We start from the raw sequence: 19,998 nt of genomic DNA, 5'->3' as shown, positions 1-19,998 counted from the left end.
CAGTGCATTGTTTCACATGACAACATATATTACACGGAGATGGGGAACCCCTAGTGCCATTAGACAAGAACACACTATACACTGTACTATACAAATCCTATGTCTGCTCCTCTCCAAATTATCAAACAGTTCTGAACGTTCTTAGTGGAGAATAGGTTTTAAGGAAACAGACATGACTAATTTGCCTTTTCATGCATATTTCCAGTCTGTATTCTTTAAGCTATTCATTTCCCCAAATTGCCTTGATATTCACTACTTTCAAATAAATTCCATCGCTGTAAGGGTAACCCATCATTTATTAAAAGATGAGACACTACATATATAAAAATTTTAAAACTGCATTTATAATGTTCATTCCCTTGTCTAATTAAACATAACAAGAACAATGTTGAGTGATGAATATTTTTTTTTGTCATTATAAATAAAACATGTTTACTTACTGTTTGATTAATATGAAGTGGATTTCCAACAACACACACCAACCTTACATTGTTTTCTATATTCTTTGTATTCTGAACAATATCACACTGTGCTTGATTAATGATAGTTATCTCTGGTGGTAGAGAAATATGAACTTGTGATAAATAAGCCGGGTCTCCTAAATTTGTCACTTCTACGTTAACAGTGAAACTCGTGTTTTGCCCAATGATCATTGATTTGTTGTATCTGAAAATTAATTTAAAAATGTTAACATATACAAGATATATATACATATACTTATAAGGTTTGCCAAAACTCCTGTCTGAATTTACTTCAAATGGTGAATATTAAATAGTTATTATGAAAACAATAACTATTTAATATAACCCATTATAAAATAATGAGATAAATAATGCAAATTTAAAAAAAAAACTGCAGCTTAAATTTCGTGATTTTTTAGATATATATTTCTCAAGTTATTGAGAATGCCTTTTCATTTTCTTTCACTTTTAAGTCATCACTTTCACTTTGCACTTACCAATTTAAAACATTTTTAATTTTCTCTTCACACATCTTTTGCACATGAACAATTTCAAAATTTCACTGACCTTGCTCAAGAAAATGCCCTCAATTTATACCCAAACAGAATATTCAGGTACTATTTTAAAAATTTAAGGAAATTTCAACCATATAACTAAAAAAAAAGAAGAAGAAAAAAAAGTTTTTTTAACCTTAAAATTTAGCTGTTTCATCTGGAAGAACATTTTTAGGAATTTCTAACAAAATTAATATTTAATTATTTTATTAACAGATTGTGGAGATTGAATTTTAAAAGATTACCCATGAATTTGTCTGAGCTGTTACTATCAGTGGCAAAGTGAAGATTTTCATAAATTCTATATCTGAAATTTAGTAAATTAATGATTCTATTGAAATAAAACAATGATTAATCTTCCAGAGAGATATCATGAATTCATATGGCCAGTCTAATAAAGTTCTTAAAATACATTTGAAAAATTTTAGTTCAAAGGTGGTAAATATTTTTTCTATGATTCCATTTTAAATTACCAGAAAATTTTCTTTGAGGATATAAGCATATTTAGCTACACTGAATGGCCAGTTTAGCAGATATATCACAACTTACAATGCTTCTATTGGGACAAGCAACAGCAGCCTGAAAAGCAAAGTGTTGGGGATTACAAGGCCTACTTGGGGTTACTCTTGAAAGAAGCAAATACATGGGCTGTGTCAGGGTAATAAAAGAGTCAAAACTGGTGCATGTACATTATACTTGCACATACACTAATACTAGGAATATACTAAACAAATTTGATGAATTTGAAGTAATGGTTATTGTCAACAAATGTGAACATTGTAGGGATAAGCAATGCAGAATTTCGATATGATGAGTAGAATATGTAAAGGAGGGGGTGGGACAGGAGAGGAGTAATGCTCTTGGATAAGAAGCACTCAAAATCTAAGGCAGTGCACCCAGGTGACGTGGATAGCCAGTGCAATGTGACATAAGCACTGGAAAAACTAAAGGGAGAATAGGAGTCTGCTATAGGACAAAGGACTGTAATGAATATAACGAACAATTATGAATAAAAATAGACTAGATCAGTAGGTTAGAATGTCTTTTACTGGGGGCCTCAGTGCACCCAGATGAGGATAGCTGGTGCAAGGTTGAGGCCATTTAGCATGACATGAGCACTGGTAAAACCAAAGAGAGAACAGGAGTCTGCTATAAGCCAAAATGACTGTATAATGAATGATTACAGAGACAGGTAGAATGGACCAGTAGATTGGTCCTGAATGTCTTGTAATTAGAATGAAACACTTAAATAGAAAGGGTGCAAGAATATGCTGTCGAGGCAGTGTTAGGTGGGTCGGAAAACTGCTAGCTTCGAGGGATACAAGGACTAATAGATTAACAGTAGCCACTGGCAGAGGTGAAAGTGATTCTTGCACTGCTTCTATTGGAATGAACAGAAGTCTGGAAAACAAGATGTAGGATATTTCAGAGACTGCTGGGAGTCATTGCGGTACAAGTAAACACATGGGTTGTGTCAGGGTAGCTAAGAAAAAGAACAGGTGCATGTATACTTGCATATACACCAATGCTAGAAGTTTGGTAAATAAATTTGATGAATTTGAGGTATTGCTCAAAGCATCAAAGGTGGATATTGTTGGGATATCAGAGACGTGTCACACAGATATAAGGAATGAAGAACTGGAATTTGGGGAGTACAACATCTACAGAAAGAATAGACAGGATACAAAGGGAGGAGGGGTTATGCTATTTGTTAAGAAACACAAAAAATCAAAGGAAGTGAAGCCAGTCGACATCATTGGACAGTGCAGTGTCGAGTCAGTTTGATGTGACATAAGAACTGGGAGATCAAAATTGTGAGAAGGAGTGTGCTATAGGCCTAATGACTCTGATAAGTATAATAAGAAACTGTAAACTCTATTTCCCTGTAAAAAACAGGGAAAAGAGTGGACCAGTAAATCAGAGAGTCTTATAATGGAGAATTTTAATTTCCCAGATATTGACTGGAATTTGTGGGTTGATCACTCACACACTAGCAAGGCTTTTGTGAATTTATTGGATGATTGTTTTCTACATCAGCATGTTCGGGAGGCAACAAGAAGGAGTAATACTCTTGATTTGATTATAAGTAGAGATTCTTCATGCATTAAGAATCTGCTGATAGAGGAACCACTAGGTGGCAGTGATCACAGTGTGCTGAAGTGGGATTTACTCAAAGAGGTAACTACCATCAGGGGTAAAGGGAAGGGTTATTGCTTTCGTAAAGGCGACTACGATAGTCTGAGACAGTATTTAAATTCTATACAGTGGGACCAACTGACGATGTTACCAACAGCAAATTCAAAATGGGAAGCATTCAAAGAACTTATCTTGGAAGCTACTAGGCTTTACATACCAACTAAGAAATATTGTTCAAGGTTTAGGCCTAAATGGATGTCAGATGAACTAATGGGGCATATGGCAGAGAAGAAACATGCATGGGATACATACAAATTAACACATGACACAGAAGCCTATGAGAGATATAATTTGATCTGTAACCAAGTTACAAAGAAGGTTAGGCAGGCGAAGGCAGATTACTAGAAATATTTGGCAAGGGACGCAAAGAAAAACAGCAAAGAGTTCTTTACTTATGTAAACTATAGAAGGAAGGGGATGAATCAGATTGGTCCACTTGATATCGATGGTTCAACTGTTAATGATCCTGCTCAGGTAGCTAACAAACTAAATGAATATTTTGCATCAACATTCACACATGAGGAGTTATTCAGCGAGGGGAATACCAGAGGTGTATTCAACTCTGGCAGTAAGCTATATAATCTTGTTGTCATTTGGTTTTTTAGGAGCATTAGCAACTAAGGCCATATTGCTCCGGGATATGCGGTGGTCATTCCCTGACCTTTCCGCATCCTCCATATTTGGTGGTGACGGGCTCGAACCCCAGTCTAATCAAGAAGCGTGTGCTAACGCACCGCTGCTCCTTCCCACCTGGCTACAGAGGCGCCTATATAATCTTGTAATAACTGAGAGAGTGAAGTGGAGGAGAAATTGTTGAAGATAAACACAAGAAAGGCACCTGGGGGTGTATGGGATCTATCCAGTTATATTAAAGGAGGCAGCAAAGGAAGTAAGCAAACCCTTAGCCATAATTATGAGAGCTTCCTTGGACTCGTGGGGGGGTACCCATAGTCTGGAGATGTGCAAATGTGACCCCAATTCACAAAGGAGGATCAAAGACTGACACAAGTAATTATAGACCTGTGAGTTTAACTTCTGTTCCAGGAAAATTAATGGAGGCACTGGGTAAAGAAGCACTGCAGGATCATCTGGACAACACTTCAGTTATAGCTCGGACACAGCATGGTTTCGTTAAGGGGAAGTCTTGCCTGACCAATCTGATTGGATAGTATGATGCAGTCACAAAAGAACTGGATGCAGGGAATAACTTTGATATTATATTTGTACTTAGATCTTAGAAAGGCTTTTGATACTGTTGCACATGGAAGACTGCCGCACAAATTGGAGCAGTGTGGCATTGGAGGCAAATTGCTCCTATGGATAAAGGGGTGGTTGAGGGGGAGAAGACAGAGAGTGGTAATCAATGGACACTGCGCATTGTGGAGTAATGTTATAAGTGGAGTCCCTCAGGGTTCAGTGTTGGGTCCATTATTGTTTTCTGTATTTATAAATAATATTGATGATGGTATATCAAGCTTAATGTCCAAGTTTGCAGACGATACAAAGGTTGGCAGGATTGTTAAGGACACTACTGATGATATGCTGTGGCAACAGGATCTGGAAAGGTTGAGCAGATGGACTGAGTGGTGGAAAATGAAGTTTAACATTAACAAATGTAAAGTACTACATATGGGAAACAGCAACCCCAGAACAATGTATCAACTCTGTGGCACTACACTGACAGTGGTAGAGAATGAAAAGGACCTGGGGGTAATTGTGCAGGCAGATATGAAGTTCTCTGAGCAGTGCAGACAGGCTGCAAGAGTAGCTCATGGTGTCTTATCAATGATATATAGGAATGAATTTTTCTAGCAGGGATAAGAAGGTGATTATTTCCTTGTATAAGGCAATGGTCGGGCCACACCTTGAGTACTGTATACAGGTCTGGGGGTCTCATTTCAAGAAGGATGTAGAGCTGCTGGAACGAGTACAGAGAAGGGCAACAAGATTAGTGAATGGAACAAAGGGTTGCTCTTACGAAGAAAGGCTTAAGTTTTGCAAATTACAGTGTCTGGAGACTAGGCACCGGCGAGGTGATCTGATAGAGCTGTATAAAGCCTTGAATGTTTTGAGCATGCTCAATGCTGATGGGATTCTGCCTCTTGCTCAGAATAATCACCTGAGAGGGTAGAAATTCAAATTGAGGAAAGACAGATGTAGGATAGATGTGCTGAAATTTGCCTTTAGCCAGCCGGTAGTTGGTTGGTGGAACAGACTTCCATCTCTTGTTGTGGAAGTTGATAGCCTAAATAAATTTAAGGCTCAGCTGGACAGGTATTTTGAATGAATGGAGGGGAGGGGTGAAGTATAGGTTTTTTTTTTTTTTTTTGGCTGATGCTGCATAAGCTTGCTTTCTTGTGTCATATGCCTCTACTAATGCTGATGAGGGACTTTAACTTTCCAGATAGTGATTGCAACTTGTCCCTCACAGAGCAGCAGAAATCTTCTTTCACTGAATGACTGTTTCCTACAGCAGCACAAGCATGTTAGAGAGGCAACAAGTGAAAGCAATACTCTTGATATAGTTATCGGCAATGACTCATCATGGATTAAGAATAGCCACATAATGGAACCACTAGGCAGCAATAATCATAATGCAGTGTGTTTCAAAAATGATGGTTAATAATTTAAGGATGAAAAGTACAAACTAAAGTTAGCAAATAAGTCCCAGTGAACATCGGGCCGCAAATGAACCATTTTCGAGATAATGCACATTTTTTGTTAAGATCGGCCACTGACTATGGGAGCACTAGTTTAGCAAAAAGCTGTGAATCTTTTGCTAAGGGTGGTTTTATTAAACATAAGATAATACATTTTTAACTTTTGGTTTCAATACCACAGGATTTTACAGATATTACATATTACAAGATGTTCTTTCAACACCCTTTCCTCAACATTGACTGTTAGGCTTCTGGGCCTACCTGCTCATACTCCAAGTGTGAAGCACCCGTGTTTTCTAAGGTGTTGATGTACCTTGATGAATATGAGCCTGTTGGGTGGTTTTTGGCAGGGAAATGCTTCTTGGTACAAATGTGCAGTCTTGCGTGCACTGCCGTTGGTTTTACCATACATGAAGTGCATGTCCGCATACTCTTCGCTGCTGTAACCTCTTTCCATGTTGACTATCCTTTGATGAGTACTAGTATGCCTGCTATGTCTCAAAGCATTGAGAGAGAATGAGCATAACTTAACCTAAACAAACAAGTCAGTGGTGGATCCCAACTAGAAATGTGCAATATCTCGAAAACGATTCACTTTAAGGACCCATGTTTACTAGGCTTTTTTTGCATATTGTCTGTACAGTTCATCTTTAAATTATTGAACATCAATTTTGAAACATGCTGTATAGCAATGTGGGATACACTTAAAAGCATAACTACTATTAAGAGTAAGAAGGAAGGGATTTTGTCTTTATAAAAGCAACTACAGTAGTCCTAGATATTTTTTGAATTCTTGAATTCTACGGAAAGTACAAAATAGATGGGGGGTTTAGCAAGCTAAGGCAGATTATAAGAAATCCTTGGCTAAGAATACAAAGAAAAGAATTATTTGCTTATGTTAATACTAGATGGATAGGGATGAAGAACATTGGCCCACAAGATATGAATGGCAGAATTACTGATGATCCTGTTCAGGTTACTGACATACTAAATAAATAGTTTGCATCTGCATTCATTTGTGAAGAATTTTTAAGAGATGACGACACCAGAAGTACATCAAGTTAAAAATGGAAGCTAAATGATTTTGTGATAACTGAAAAGAAAGTGGAAGAGAAATTATTGAAGTAGCAAGTGAATAGGGCATCTGGGGCTGATGGGATATATCTTCTTCTTCAAGAGGAGTGTTTCCATTTACAATGGGTTTTCTCAGCCTACAAGTTAATTTTGGTGGAATTTTTTCCGGCTCTAAAGTGCAGTTCAAGGTGCTTTGGTCAGTTAAACCTCAGGCTATCATGCACTCCCATACTCCATCCATCCATGTCCTCCTAGGTCTTCCTCTTCTCCTTCTTTCAGGAGGTATCCATTCCAGGATAGCCTTTGGATATCTGGTTTCTTGATGGGATATATCCATATATTAAAAGCAGCAGCAAAAGAGGAAAGCTAAAACCTTTGGCCTTAATTTCAGCATCTTTGGATTCAGGAGAGGTTTCCACAGAGTGGAGATGTGAAAACGTGTCTCCTGTTCACAAAGGGAGGAAAGGATCAAAGAGCAATGTGAGTAATTATAAACCTCTAAAGCTGACTTACAATGTACATGGAAAAAAACGGAGTCAGTAGTTAAAAAAGTACTAGGAGATCATCTTAACACGGCATGGATTTGTTGGAGGATGGGGCGGGGGATCCTATCTGGCCCATCTGATTAGCTGCTATGACACAGTAACAAAGAAATTGAAGGCAAACAATTTTGACATTATATATTTAGATAGCAGGCAAAGGCAGATTACGAGAAAAATCTCTGGCAAAGAATGCAAAGAAAAACAGCAAAAAGTTCTTTACTTATGTAAACTCTTAAAAAAAAAGGGAAAAAAAAAGTAAAAAAAAGAAGGAAAGGGATGAATCAGATTGGAACACTTAACATGGATTGGTTGATTATTGATGATCATGCTCAGGTAGCTGACAAACTGAATGAGTATTTTGCATCTACACTCACACATGAGGAGTCATTCAATGAGGGGAGTGCCAGAAGTTTATCAAATGCTAACAGGGAGCTAAGTGATTAAAAGCACCTGTTTCTACTCTTAGTTAACCTAACACAGCCCATGTATTTATTTGTTCCACTATGACTCCAGCAGTCCTGAAAATCTCCATTGCCTTACTTTCCAAATTGCTGGCCATTCTAATAGAAGTAGTGCAAGAATCACTTTTGTCTTTGCTTGTGGCCACTGTTAACCTTTTAGTCTGTGTATCCCCCCCCCGCCAAGCTAGCAGTTTTCCAACACACCTAACACTGCCTCGATAGCATCAGCAAATATTCTTGCATCCTTTCTATTTAAGTGTACCCCATCTTTTTAGAAGCAGTCTCTCCTGTCAACAAGCACAGACCAGGCTGAAAAAAATTATACCCCTTTACCCCTTGACCCTTTCACAATCTCTCCAGGGCCAAATTGATCAACAAGGCTCTCATCATATACTCCCTCGTGTAGTGTCTGGGCAGAATTGCAGACACTTTCACATTCAACCCTAACTTGTGACTTTTTTTCGACATTGACCTGTACTTGTTGAGTAAATCTGCTCTTACTCTTAATGTCATTAGTTCTGACTTGTACAACAATATTACCCTCTGTGCCCTGAAAAGATGATATCTGCTCTACAACGTCATCAACTTTTGCCCCTGGCAAACATACCCTAGTCCTGTTTCACCTATCCTTCTTGCATAGTATATTCCCTGTCTCCCTGACAATAGTCACCAACAATAACTAGTTGCTTTGGGACTAGTGCATTCTGCCTTGGAGATTGCCTCTGTGTTGCCTGATGCAGAGCAGTGAGCTCTAGTGTTGAGTTGGGCAGATGAGAGCTAGATGGGACCCTCATATTAATTTCTTCGAGAGCATTTACCCTATACCTCAAACTCTCATAGACGCCCATCAGAATCCTGAGTTGGTGCCTAATTTCTTCACAGTCTCTGCACCTAGCACACACAAAGACATCTCCTTGGCTAGATCATGTCCTGTTCTAGACAAGTCTGCAAACATTTCACATTTCACACATTTTTTGAGACTGTGATGCACTGGAGAATCACCCCTTCGTTTCTCCCCTGAGCCACAGCACTCTCGCTAGTCTGTAATCTTTGCTTTGCAGTTCTAGTCTGGGTCATGATTTCCGTTTAAATGCAATTTAATTAACAATGAAATTTAATAAGATTAATAATATTTTTGATTAATTGATAACACTATAATAAGGTAACAGATTCCTAAATGAGTACTTCATATTACGCTATCTAGTTTTTACTTTATACCTTATGCTATCAGTTCGAGATATATATATATACGTTACACTATTTCTTATTGACTACAATATGGTGGCTAGTTCAACAATATTGGCACCAACACCTGGAGTCGTAACTTCCATAAATAGCTACTTAATTTCAAAATAAGAAGCTAAAGAATGCTACTAAATCTATTTAATATCTCTGTAAAACACAATGTAGTATGTTAATTAACAAAGAATATGGTAAAAATTAAAAATACTTATCCTTTACAGCGCCAAAAATCCACCGACTGGTCTCTTCCGCGCGACTAGAGCGCCATCATCAACAATGAGGACACTGTTTACAGTTGGAGGAAGTCATTCAGCAATGGAGGACACTGTTGATAGCTTGATAGCATCAACAGTGTCTATCAATAGTTGACAACTTGATAGCAAAAAGCATAACACTCAGAACCGACCAGGGAATGTCTTCCTGTTGGCAGAAAGGTTGAGAGAGAGAGAGAGAGAGAGAAGATCCCACATGAATTTGGAATGTGTGTTTTAACAAAAAAATTTTAATGAAAAGAGCTATTGACCCCTAAGACCACGATTATAGATATCTTTTAAAATTCCAAATTTCCAAACCGTGTCATATGCTTTTTTCCATATCGAAGAATATTGACACCATGTGCTCATGTTTGAGGAAATGCTTCTTGAATAGATGTGCAATTGGCTCTGCAACTGACATCCATTATGTTCCAGAATTGATGATTTGTATCTGCCTCTCATTTTCCAGACATTATCTCAGATGAGCATAGGTGATGCAGTCTGGGATATGGAAGAAAGTGAAGCAGATCCAAGATGCCTTCCAACTGACATTTAACAACGTAGTTTGGCACATGTACATCTGAAGGCTATTAGATTACCTGTGATGGGATAATGATGAAATATCCCCAATGCCTTATTTTGAGTCTTCCTTGCTGCTGTGCATTTGACCATGGTTTTGGAAATAGTAGTAACTGGGTCAATGTCCTTGGAATTGCTATTACCACTGCCTGCACAATACTTTCTGTGATGTACTTCATTGCATCATTAATTGGCTCCTTGCTGACTTTGGTAATATTAAACAATGCTAGATATCTGAAGGCAATCCAGTCAGTATAATCGATCTACCACTGTGGTATCCTAGATGGGTGTCATGGTCTCCCATTACAAAGGGTGAACATGACAGGGAAGTGATCATTATCAAAAGATCGATTTAAATAAATGTACGGGTAGCCATGTGGATGGTGTTAGAATGGTAAGTCATTATTTTTGAGCATACACTCAATAGATCCACCTCTTCCATTGATGTCAGCACTATCCCATAGAGTATTATGGCCCCTGAAATCCCCTAGTAATTGAAAAGGAGGCAGCAATTGCTTAATAACATCATGTATTTCCAGGTGCCAAATAGATGGAGCAAATGGTTAAGAAGAGCCATACTGTAAGATGAACTGCTACTGTCTCTAAGCTGGTAGTTTGTTTGTTTGTTTGTTATTAGGAGCATTAGCAACTAAGGCCATACTGCTCCGGGATATGCGGCGTCATTCCCTGACCTTTCCGCATCCTCCGTATTTGGTGGTGACGGGAAGCTGGTGGTGGTGAGTGGCATAGTGTGAAAATGGGTATGGTTACCCACAAGAATGGCAACTCCTCCATGGGCAGGTCCATCCTCAGATCTGTCTTTTTGAATAATTGAACCCTTTCACAAGTAAGGGTCCTCATTTGACTTTAAATACATTTCCTGTAAGCAAAAGCAAGTTGGTGCATGCTTACATAGCCTTGATGTCATCACTATTTCGACAGAATCCATGGAAATTCCATTGTAAGAATTTGAATGTGGCCATTATTTAGATTTCTTGGGTCCATCCGGTGGCTTTCAAATGGCTGAGGGCTTTGTTTTCTCAGTCTTGGATCTGTCCAATTTTTGGGAAGTACGGACATTGTTCAGTGTCCATATTTTCCTCTGCAAAAAGTTCCAAAACCACTTTGTCATTTGTCTTGTTCTTCTCTATCTTCATACTTTAATTTGTTGTGGGCAGTGAATCGGGTATTCTTATTTTTCATGCATTAGTTTTAGTTAGGGGTGAAGCAGTAAGTGGTATCGACATGCGAGTGGCAGCTGATTGAGTGTTTCGTACTGGTTTTTCAGTGTTGAATAAGTAGCGTGCAATGGGAACAAAAGATTCTTTTGATGGGATTGTCATATCAGTTTAAGTCCCAACAGATTGCTTCCCTGCAGCCTTCTATAAATATATGTGGGCTTATTGCTACTTAGTGGTATGACTAATTTTCTCACCTTCTGATATGGTATATTTAGCTCTGCTTTGCGTCGCCATACTTACTTTTCTTTTTTATAATTCTAAGTCTTATAGTGAGTTAGCTTTTTGTACTTATATAGTAAAACAGATGACAAGACCCCTTTTATGCACATGTTTTGTGTTGCGCGACAAATTGTAAAAATACACACATTTATTCTCATTATAAATAACAAACATTAAAAACTCGGTGAGATTGCTGAGCTTGTTTTGTTTGATTTCTTTGAACTGTTTTCAAGTTTTGGGCCAAAAATTGCACATTGTCACGCTTTCAAAAATTATTTTCAATGAGTTATTTGCAGCAATTTCTAATAAACTCTCTTTTAAATTGACTGGCATGTCAGCAGCTATGGCATTGGTTGTGATGAAAGGATTTGATACCCAATCATTTATTTTTTCTTCATTCTTCATATGTGGAAAATATTATGTGAAGGCCTTCACTGAGAAGCATCAAGTGACATTTAATTATTTTAGTCCCACTGATACTTATGGGAACTCCATTCTGAACAGTGAATTCGTTAAGATTCAGAAAAACTGCAATATTTCCATCCTTGATACATTTTGCCCACAACAATAATTTATTATAGAAACCTTTTATTTTATTATGCATCTTGAAAATTTTACTGTTGAATCCTTGAAGTTGGAGATTAAATTCGTTTATCTTGCTGAAAATATCTGCAAGGTAACTGAGTTGTGAAAGCCACTCAATGCTTTCAAAGTTGGATACATAGTCAGATTTTATTTTTTCTATGAAACACTTCACTTCCTCCCTCAGTTCAAACAGGCAAGTTAAAACACATCCTCAGGAGAGCCACCTCACCTCAGTATGCAACAATAGGTGAGTGTGTGCTGAACCCATCTCATCGCACATTATGTTAAAAAGCTGTGAATTTAGTGCTAGAGACTTGATCAAATTGACTACCTTAATAGCAATACTCATTACTTCATGCAACTCTGGAGTCATATTTTTTGTAGCCAAACTGCCTATGAATAATTTTTTTTTTTTAATGAAAACCCCATACATGAGAGGTATTAGAACCTATAGTACTTAGTATCATGCTTGGGTTAAAGGGTGAGAAGACGAAAGAAGATATTTATTGACATTAGACTTGAACTTCTGTAGACTGATTTCCAGATTTCCAGTTTTCAGAAAATACATATGAAGGAAGGTTGTTCCAGAAAATGGCAGTTGAATGAATAAACGAGGAAGATGAAAAGTTGGTTCTGTGAGTTTAAAGTTGGACATTATTGGATGTTGGCTGGTGGCCGCACGTGTTAGGACTGTTTTGAAAGAGAGAGCAGGAATTATAGAAGCCAATTCAGAAGAACAGTGCCCATGGAAGTATCTGTAGAAAAGGCATGCAGCAGAAACATTATGTCTATGAGAGAGAGAGTGGAGAGACTCTTAGATAGGCGTCATTAATTAACCTAACTGCCCTCTTCTGAATGGAATCTAGAAGCCTGAGAGAGGTTTTGGGGGGCACCTCCCTCAGATGTGGGAACAATATTCCATGGTAGGGCAGATTTGTGATTTGTACAGAGTGAACAGCTGTTTGGAAGAAAACTAACGCCGAGAGCGAAAGAGAAAACCAAGTTTTTTAGATGTAGAGGAAGCAATATTTGTAATATGCTTGTGCCAAGAGAGATTAGAAGTCGGGAAAATCCCCAAAAGAGATATATCATTTTACCTAGAAATCGGAACGTCACCAAAGATAAGCATAGGAGCAGAAGAATCCTTTTTGCGAGATATAAGACAAGACTGAGTTATAGAAGGATTGAAATCATCTAAGTTGTCTTTGTCCCACTGGAGAATTACCTGGAGATCGGCATTTAAGGAATTGGTAGCAGATATTCAAGAAGTTGTACCTGATTGAGCAGGGCAAGGTTTTACAAAATGGAAAGTGGAATCCAATGTGCTATCATCAGCGAAACTATGGATAGGATTTCCAGTCAATGCAAGTAGGTCATTAATATACAAGAGGAAAAGAGTGGGGAAAAGAACCTTGGGGGACACCAGCATTAGTGGAGAAGTTAGAGGACAGAGAGCCATCTACCATCACCTCAGTGAGCAATCAGAGAAAACACTGGATAACCAATTACAAAAAAAAGTTGGCAAACCATAAGATGGAAGCTTGTTTAGATGACCTTTATGTCAACAATGAGTGAAAGCCTTTGAGATGTCAAGAGCAACTGCTTGTGTTTCCCAGAACTTTTCCATTGAATTTGTCTATAAATAGGTAACATATGCCAGAATATCACTGGTGGATCGACACTGATGGAATCCATACTGATGATCATTGATCAGACGGAACGTTTCTAGGTAGTTTAAGAGTTGGCGGTTAATTGATTTCTCCATTACTTTAGAAAGAAGTAATTGCAATGGGATGATAACTGGATGGAAGGGATTTGTCACCCTTTTTAGGAACTGGCTGGATATGATCAAATTTCCAAGCAGAAGGGGCCCCAGGTGCCAAGCGATTTTGTGATCAAGTGCCTTTTGCCAGTGAACTAGCACACTCTCTTGAATAAATAAAATCGTCTTCTTTATTTAGCATTACACTAACAAATGATTAAATAATCTCTAGTAAAGAAATCACTTTACTTGATCAGGAGGAGAAGTAACCTTTCTTCCTTTTTATTTGCATATTATCACTAACCCATTACCGATTGGTAACAAAGGTGGCACTCCTCCTTCCTCCACATGGGGGGGCCGGTAACCTGAGGGGAGAAAAGTCTCCTCTCCAGGGTGAAATGGAGCAAGCAGTTTCCAAAACCCAGAAAACCACTGGGTACACAGGAGAAACCCTAACAAGAGGATTCTGGTTCTGTTGCATCAAAATGTCAAAAGACTAACGTAGACAGAATCCGAACTCCAACTTTTCTAATTATACATTCCACTGAAGAACAGATTGGAAAACTATTTCCATTTCTAGTGGAGAAATGCCTAGAATGCACAATAGGTACTCCCAAGATAGTTCATTGTTTAAGATCAGGAGACCTACTGGTTGAAGTCGCCACTGCTCAATAGTCCGAGCAAATACAGAAAGTAAAAATGTTTTTTGGCGGACCCTCTGTCACCGCTTCATTGCACGTGTCCTTGAACATGTCAAGAGTTGTCATCACCGAATGGGACCTCATAAATTTGTCAGATGAAGAACTTAAACAAGAATTGTGAGATGAAGGTGTGATCAATGTAAAGCAGATTCTAACAAAGAAGGATGATGTATTAGTTCCTACTCAGAACACAATCCTCACATTTGATAATCCAAAACCACCAACCATGATAAAAGCGTGTTACCTTAACTGCCATGTCAAACCCTACATCCCAAATCCATTATGCTGCAATAAGTTCTAGAAGTTTGGGCATTCACAGACAGTCTGCAGTGGAGCAGCTGACTGTGTCAAATGTGGCTCCACTGCGCACACTAGTACAGACTGCACAGCCGCAACACCAAACTGTCCTAACTGTAAAGAAGCTCATCCGGCGTATTCAAAGGAGTGCCCTCTTTGGAAATGTGAAAAAAACATACAGTAGTACAAGACTGTACACAATGTAACCTACCAAGAGGCTAAAAAATCTTTACCAGTTCCGAATACTAACAAGCCAACTTATGCCCAAATAATCAAAAAGCGCACAAAAAGTGCGTCAACTGCCCAAACAGAGGTAACTATACCACCAAGAAAATCATTAACTGAATGGGCAAGGTCAATATTGTACCAGTTTTATTGTTTTATAAATGCGCACATGGCCGCACGCACACGCACCCGCACACAGGTTGAATGAAAAAGTAGTATAGATTATTTAATCTACTAACTGACTTAAATATATCCATTTTTGCATATGACAAAACAAAGGTTCTTACAATGGGTCCTTTGTTGTATCATTTGCAAAACTAGCCTATGTTATTATTCTCAAGACAGAAGCTAAGCAAGAGCAGAAAATATAGAAGTATGTAATACTATCAAATTTCATGTTTTAAGCAACACTGGTAAAATAGATTCATTAATAGTGCTTACAGTGTTACTGCAGCTTGTTTGGTATGTTAAAGAAGCACTGCAGGATCATCTAGACAAGAATTCAGTTATAGCTCAGACGCAGCATGGTTTTGTTAAGGGCAGGTCTTGCCTGACCAATTTGATTGGATACTATGATGTAGTCACAAAAGAACTGGATGCAGGGAATAACTTTGATATTATATATTTGGATCTTAGAAAGGCTTTTGATACTGTTGCACATGGAAGACTGCTGCACAAATTGGAGCAGTGTGGCATTGGAGGCAAATTGCTGCTATGGATAAGGGGATGGTTGAGTGGCAGAAGACAGAGAGTGGTAATCAATGGACACTGCTCATCGTGGACTAATGTTATTAGTGGAGTCCCTCAGGGTTCAGTATTGGGTCCATTATTGTTTTCTGTATTTATAAATGATATTGATGATGGTATATCAAGCTTAATGTCCAAGTTTGCAGATGATACAAAGGTTGGCAGGGTCGTTAAGGACAATACTGACGCTATGCTGCTGCAACAGGATCTGGAAAGGTTGAACAGATGGGCTGAGAGGTGGCAAATGAGGTTTAACATCGACAAATGTAAAGTGCTGCATATGGGAAACAGTAACCCCAGAGCAACGTATCAACTCTGCTGTACTACACTGACAGTGGTGGAGAATGAAAAGGACCTGGGGGTAATTGTGCAGGCAGATATGAAGTTCTCTGAGCAGTGCAGACGAGCTGCAAGAGTAGCTCATGGTGTCTTGTCAATGATATACAGGAAGGAGGTGATTATTCCCTTGTATAAGGCAATGGTAAGGCCACATCTTGAGTACTGTATACAGGTCTGGAGGCCTCATTTCAAGAAGGATGTAGAGCTGCTGGAACGGGTACAGAGAAGGGCAACAAGATTAGTAAATGGAACAAAGGGTTGCTCTTACGAAGAAAGGCTTAAGTTTTGCAAATTACAGAGTTTGGAGACTAGGCACCGGCGAGGTGATCTGATAGAGGTGTATAAGGCTTTGAATGGTTTGAGCATGCTCAATGCCAATGGGATTCTTCATCTTTCTCAGAATAATCACCTCAGAGGGCATAAATTCAAATTGAGGAAGGACGGATGTCGGATAGATGTGCGGAAATTTGCCTTTGGCCAGCGGGTGGTTGGTTGGTGGAACCGACTTCCATCACTTGTTGTTGAAGTTGATAGCCTAAACAAATTTAAAGCTCAACTGGACAGGTATTTCGAACGAACGGAGGGGTGAAATGGGAGTGGGTTTTTTTTTTTTTTTTTTTTGGCTGATGCTGAATAAGCTTGCTTTCTTGCATCATATGCCTCTGCTAATGCTAATGCTAATGTTTGAAAATGAATAAGAATTTGATAGTCCAAATAATTCTTGTATGATTTTTGAAGTACTGTACTGTACTGTACTGAAGGAAGTTGATAGCATAAACTTTGTTTATAAGATAGTCTTTTTTGTAAAGAAGCAACCCCGGGGGCTCACATCTGGTGAGTATGGGCTTGGCAAACCCAGGGTCCTGAGCTGGATATCATCATTCTTCTCTTTCTTGGTGATACCTTTCTCTCTCTCTCTCTCTCTCTCTCTCTCTCTCTCTCTCTCTCTCTCTCTCTCTCTCTCTCTCTCTCTCTCTCTCTCACACACACACACACACACACACACACACACACAGGGGATAACTCGGGAATTTTTTTTTTTTTTTTTTTTTTTTTTTTTTGGCTGGTGCAGCATAAGCCTCAGGCTTCCTTGTACCATATGGCTAATAATAATAACAATAATAATAATAATTCCAATAATGAAAAAAAAATCAAATTATCTTACATAGATGAAACTTGTTTCCAGTTATAATGTACCAGTAGAAAAGTTAATCACATATTCCTTATTTCTAGTATTCTGACATGACTAAATACAAAGGGTACTAGGAAAGTTTTGCATACAGCTTTGTTTATTTAATTTTTTCAAAGTAATTTCCTCTACATTCAATACACCTCTCCATCTTCCGAAACCAATCTTTAAACCAGTTCTGTCAAGTTTCACTAGGGAGTAAAGCACACTCGTTGTCCCAAGCCCGTAGAAGGTCCTCATCACTGGAAAACCGCCTCCCTTTTAGCTTCATTTTCACATGCGGGAACAGTGCAAAGTCGCAGGGAGCAAGGTCTGGACTGTAGGGAGGGTGCTCGAGAAGTTTCAGTCCTGTCGTGGTCAAATATTCGGTGCAGGCTTTGGCGCGGTGAGCTGGAGCATTTTCGTGATGGAGGTACCAGGTGTCCATTCTTGACTTTGGCCGCAGGTTCTTCATATATCCAATGACTTTAGGCAGGCATTGTTCAGTATACCACTTAGCTGTGACTGTCTTCTGCGTGTCCAAAACGACACGTTCCACAATTCCACTCGATTTGAAAAATACAGCTATCATTTTCTTCTTTACAGATCGGGATTTTCTGACAATTACGGGTGTGTCGTCATCATCAAAGACCCAAACTTTGTTTTGAGCCTTAGTCGGCAGATCGTAATAGTACAGCCAAGTCTCGTCACCTGTCACGATGTTGTTCACATACCGAGATTGTCCCTTATCAAACTTTTTTAACATCTCCCGGCACCAAGTCACACGTCATGTCATCTGCTCTTCAGTCAGTTGATGCGGCACCCAGAGAGAACAAAGTTTCTTCACGTGCAAATGATCTTGCAGAATCGAACGAATTGCTGGTGCATTTAGGCCCAAAGTATCCTCTATCTGTTGGTAGGTCACTCGCCTGTTTTCGTCAAGCATTTTCCTCACAGCAGTAACGTTTTCCCTCCATAACTGACGTTCGTGGCCTTCCCGGCCTCTCAGAATCCTCCAGAGTGAAATTTCCCCTTTGGAATTCTCTATACCACCTGAATATCGTTGTACGATGTGGACAATCATCATCTAGTGCAAGAGTCATTTCTTCTAAGCACTGGTCTATGGTTAAACCACGCACGAAATTATACCGCAAAACTGTCCTTATCTCATTTCGTGACCACGATGCCATCGCAAGCACTTTACAATCTCACTACTAATGAATAACTGAGCCCATCGACTTGGCGCGGCGGCTACTATCCACGTATGAACATGTCTCAACATGCAGCAACAAGCAGCTTCCTGTGATTCATTGTTGCGTCATATTGCAAAACTTTCCTAGTACCCTTTGTATACAAATTTTGACAATATCAGGAAATTCCATTAAATATATGTCTTCTGACTATTACATAAGTACAATTAAATAAGCATGCAGAAGAAATCAACTTATGGTGAATGAAATGAACCAAAAGGACTTCAAGAGAAATGTGTCATCTGAAGAAAGAATACAGATGGAGAGAAGCCAAACTGCCTAGAAATTCAATGGATTTGTTTTGAACATTTCAAACTACAAAATGCTCTACAAAAAACTACTCTAAATGAGTGTCCTAAATGAGTGTCCTCATTTAGAGTAAACTGGTAGCCATTAAGAAAACTTAATGGCTACCAGTATCATAATCCCCAAGATCAGCTATTCGGTCAATTTGACTTAAAATATGAAAGCAAAATACACCCAAGAAGCTTATCATTAACAACTTAATAGTAGCAGAAGGTCACTTCACTTCTCAGAAAAATGAAACATGTTTGAGCTCTTGAAGTCTATGCCACCCATTAACCCCAAATTTCACTTCACTTCAATGGAAGCGAGAATGAAGGAGCTTTGGTACATTTGAACCACTTTTTGATCAAGAATAAATGATGATGCTCAAATTTATGAGCATCATTGATTTCTGTTAATTCTGTCAAGTAAATTTTTCCTGAAGTGTTAAATGTTCTTCTCATAGCGAAAAAAAAAAAAAGGCTTGTTACTTGGTTTCCCATACATGTTATTTCATTTCAAATAAAATACAACAGAAATGTGTTAAAATTGCCTTTAGGGTGGCATTATATTACAGGCAAGCCACAATTATGTGAAAAAAACATTGATATTACAGGTTCATATGACTCCTCTTTTTTTTAATTTCAACAAGATAAATCCTCCCTTTGTTGTTTATTACGATCAAAAAATTAGTGTTAAAATTTCACTATAATTTTTCAATGCTAGCAAATACAAAGGTCCAAATATCTTGTTTAAAAGTCATTTGACTTACACCAACTTTGCTCTGAGAGACTTATATAAAAAAAAAAATATATATATATATATATATATAAATTAATTTTAACTATACCTCTGTCCCAAAATTGTTGCTTTTAGAATTAAATCAGAGAAGCACTCATTATCTTCACCACATCCTGTTAAAAATGGCACCTACATTGAATTAAAATGGAAATTAATAAGTATTTATTACATATTTAGAAACAGAAAAAATTCATTTGAGTAATAGCGATAATGTTGCTAAAGACAATGGCAAACAAATCAAGAAAATATTATGATTATTTATACTCCATTGAACTGTAATTGCAAAGGAGTTTTCTTGATCGTAATTAATTACTTTTGGTTTCACATGTCAGCAGATTTCTTCTGACACCTTTAT

At 38.2% G+C, this 19,998-nt stretch overlaps 1 protein-coding gene across 1 annotated transcript in view; it reads right to left on the bottom strand.

Annotated features, from left to right (window-relative positions):
* Positions 1-19,998, bottom strand: part of LOC150091194 (integrin alpha-9-like) — a 504,992-nt gene that overhangs the window by 227,992 nt on the left and 257,002 nt on the right. Inside the window, exons 10-11 of the mRNA XM_090389511.1 lie at positions 19,693-19,772; positions 441-666 (exon numbers count right to left, since the gene is read on the bottom strand). Of these exons, the coding sequence (XP_090245637.1) occupies positions 441-666; positions 19,693-19,772 (306 nt within the window). The remainder of the gene's footprint in view (positions 1-440; positions 667-19,692; positions 19,773-19,998) is intronic.

This window comes from Mastigoproctus giganteus, chromosome 1 (assembly GCF_048544385.1).
Source record: "Mastigoproctus giganteus isolate SK-2022 chromosome 1, ASM4854438v1, whole genome shotgun sequence".
NCBI classification, from domain to species: domain Eukaryota; kingdom Metazoa; phylum Arthropoda; class Arachnida; order Uropygi; family Thelyphonidae; genus Mastigoproctus; species Mastigoproctus giganteus.
Note: the sequence above shows the minus strand (reverse complement) of the source record. Positions and strands in the feature narration are given on the sequence as shown.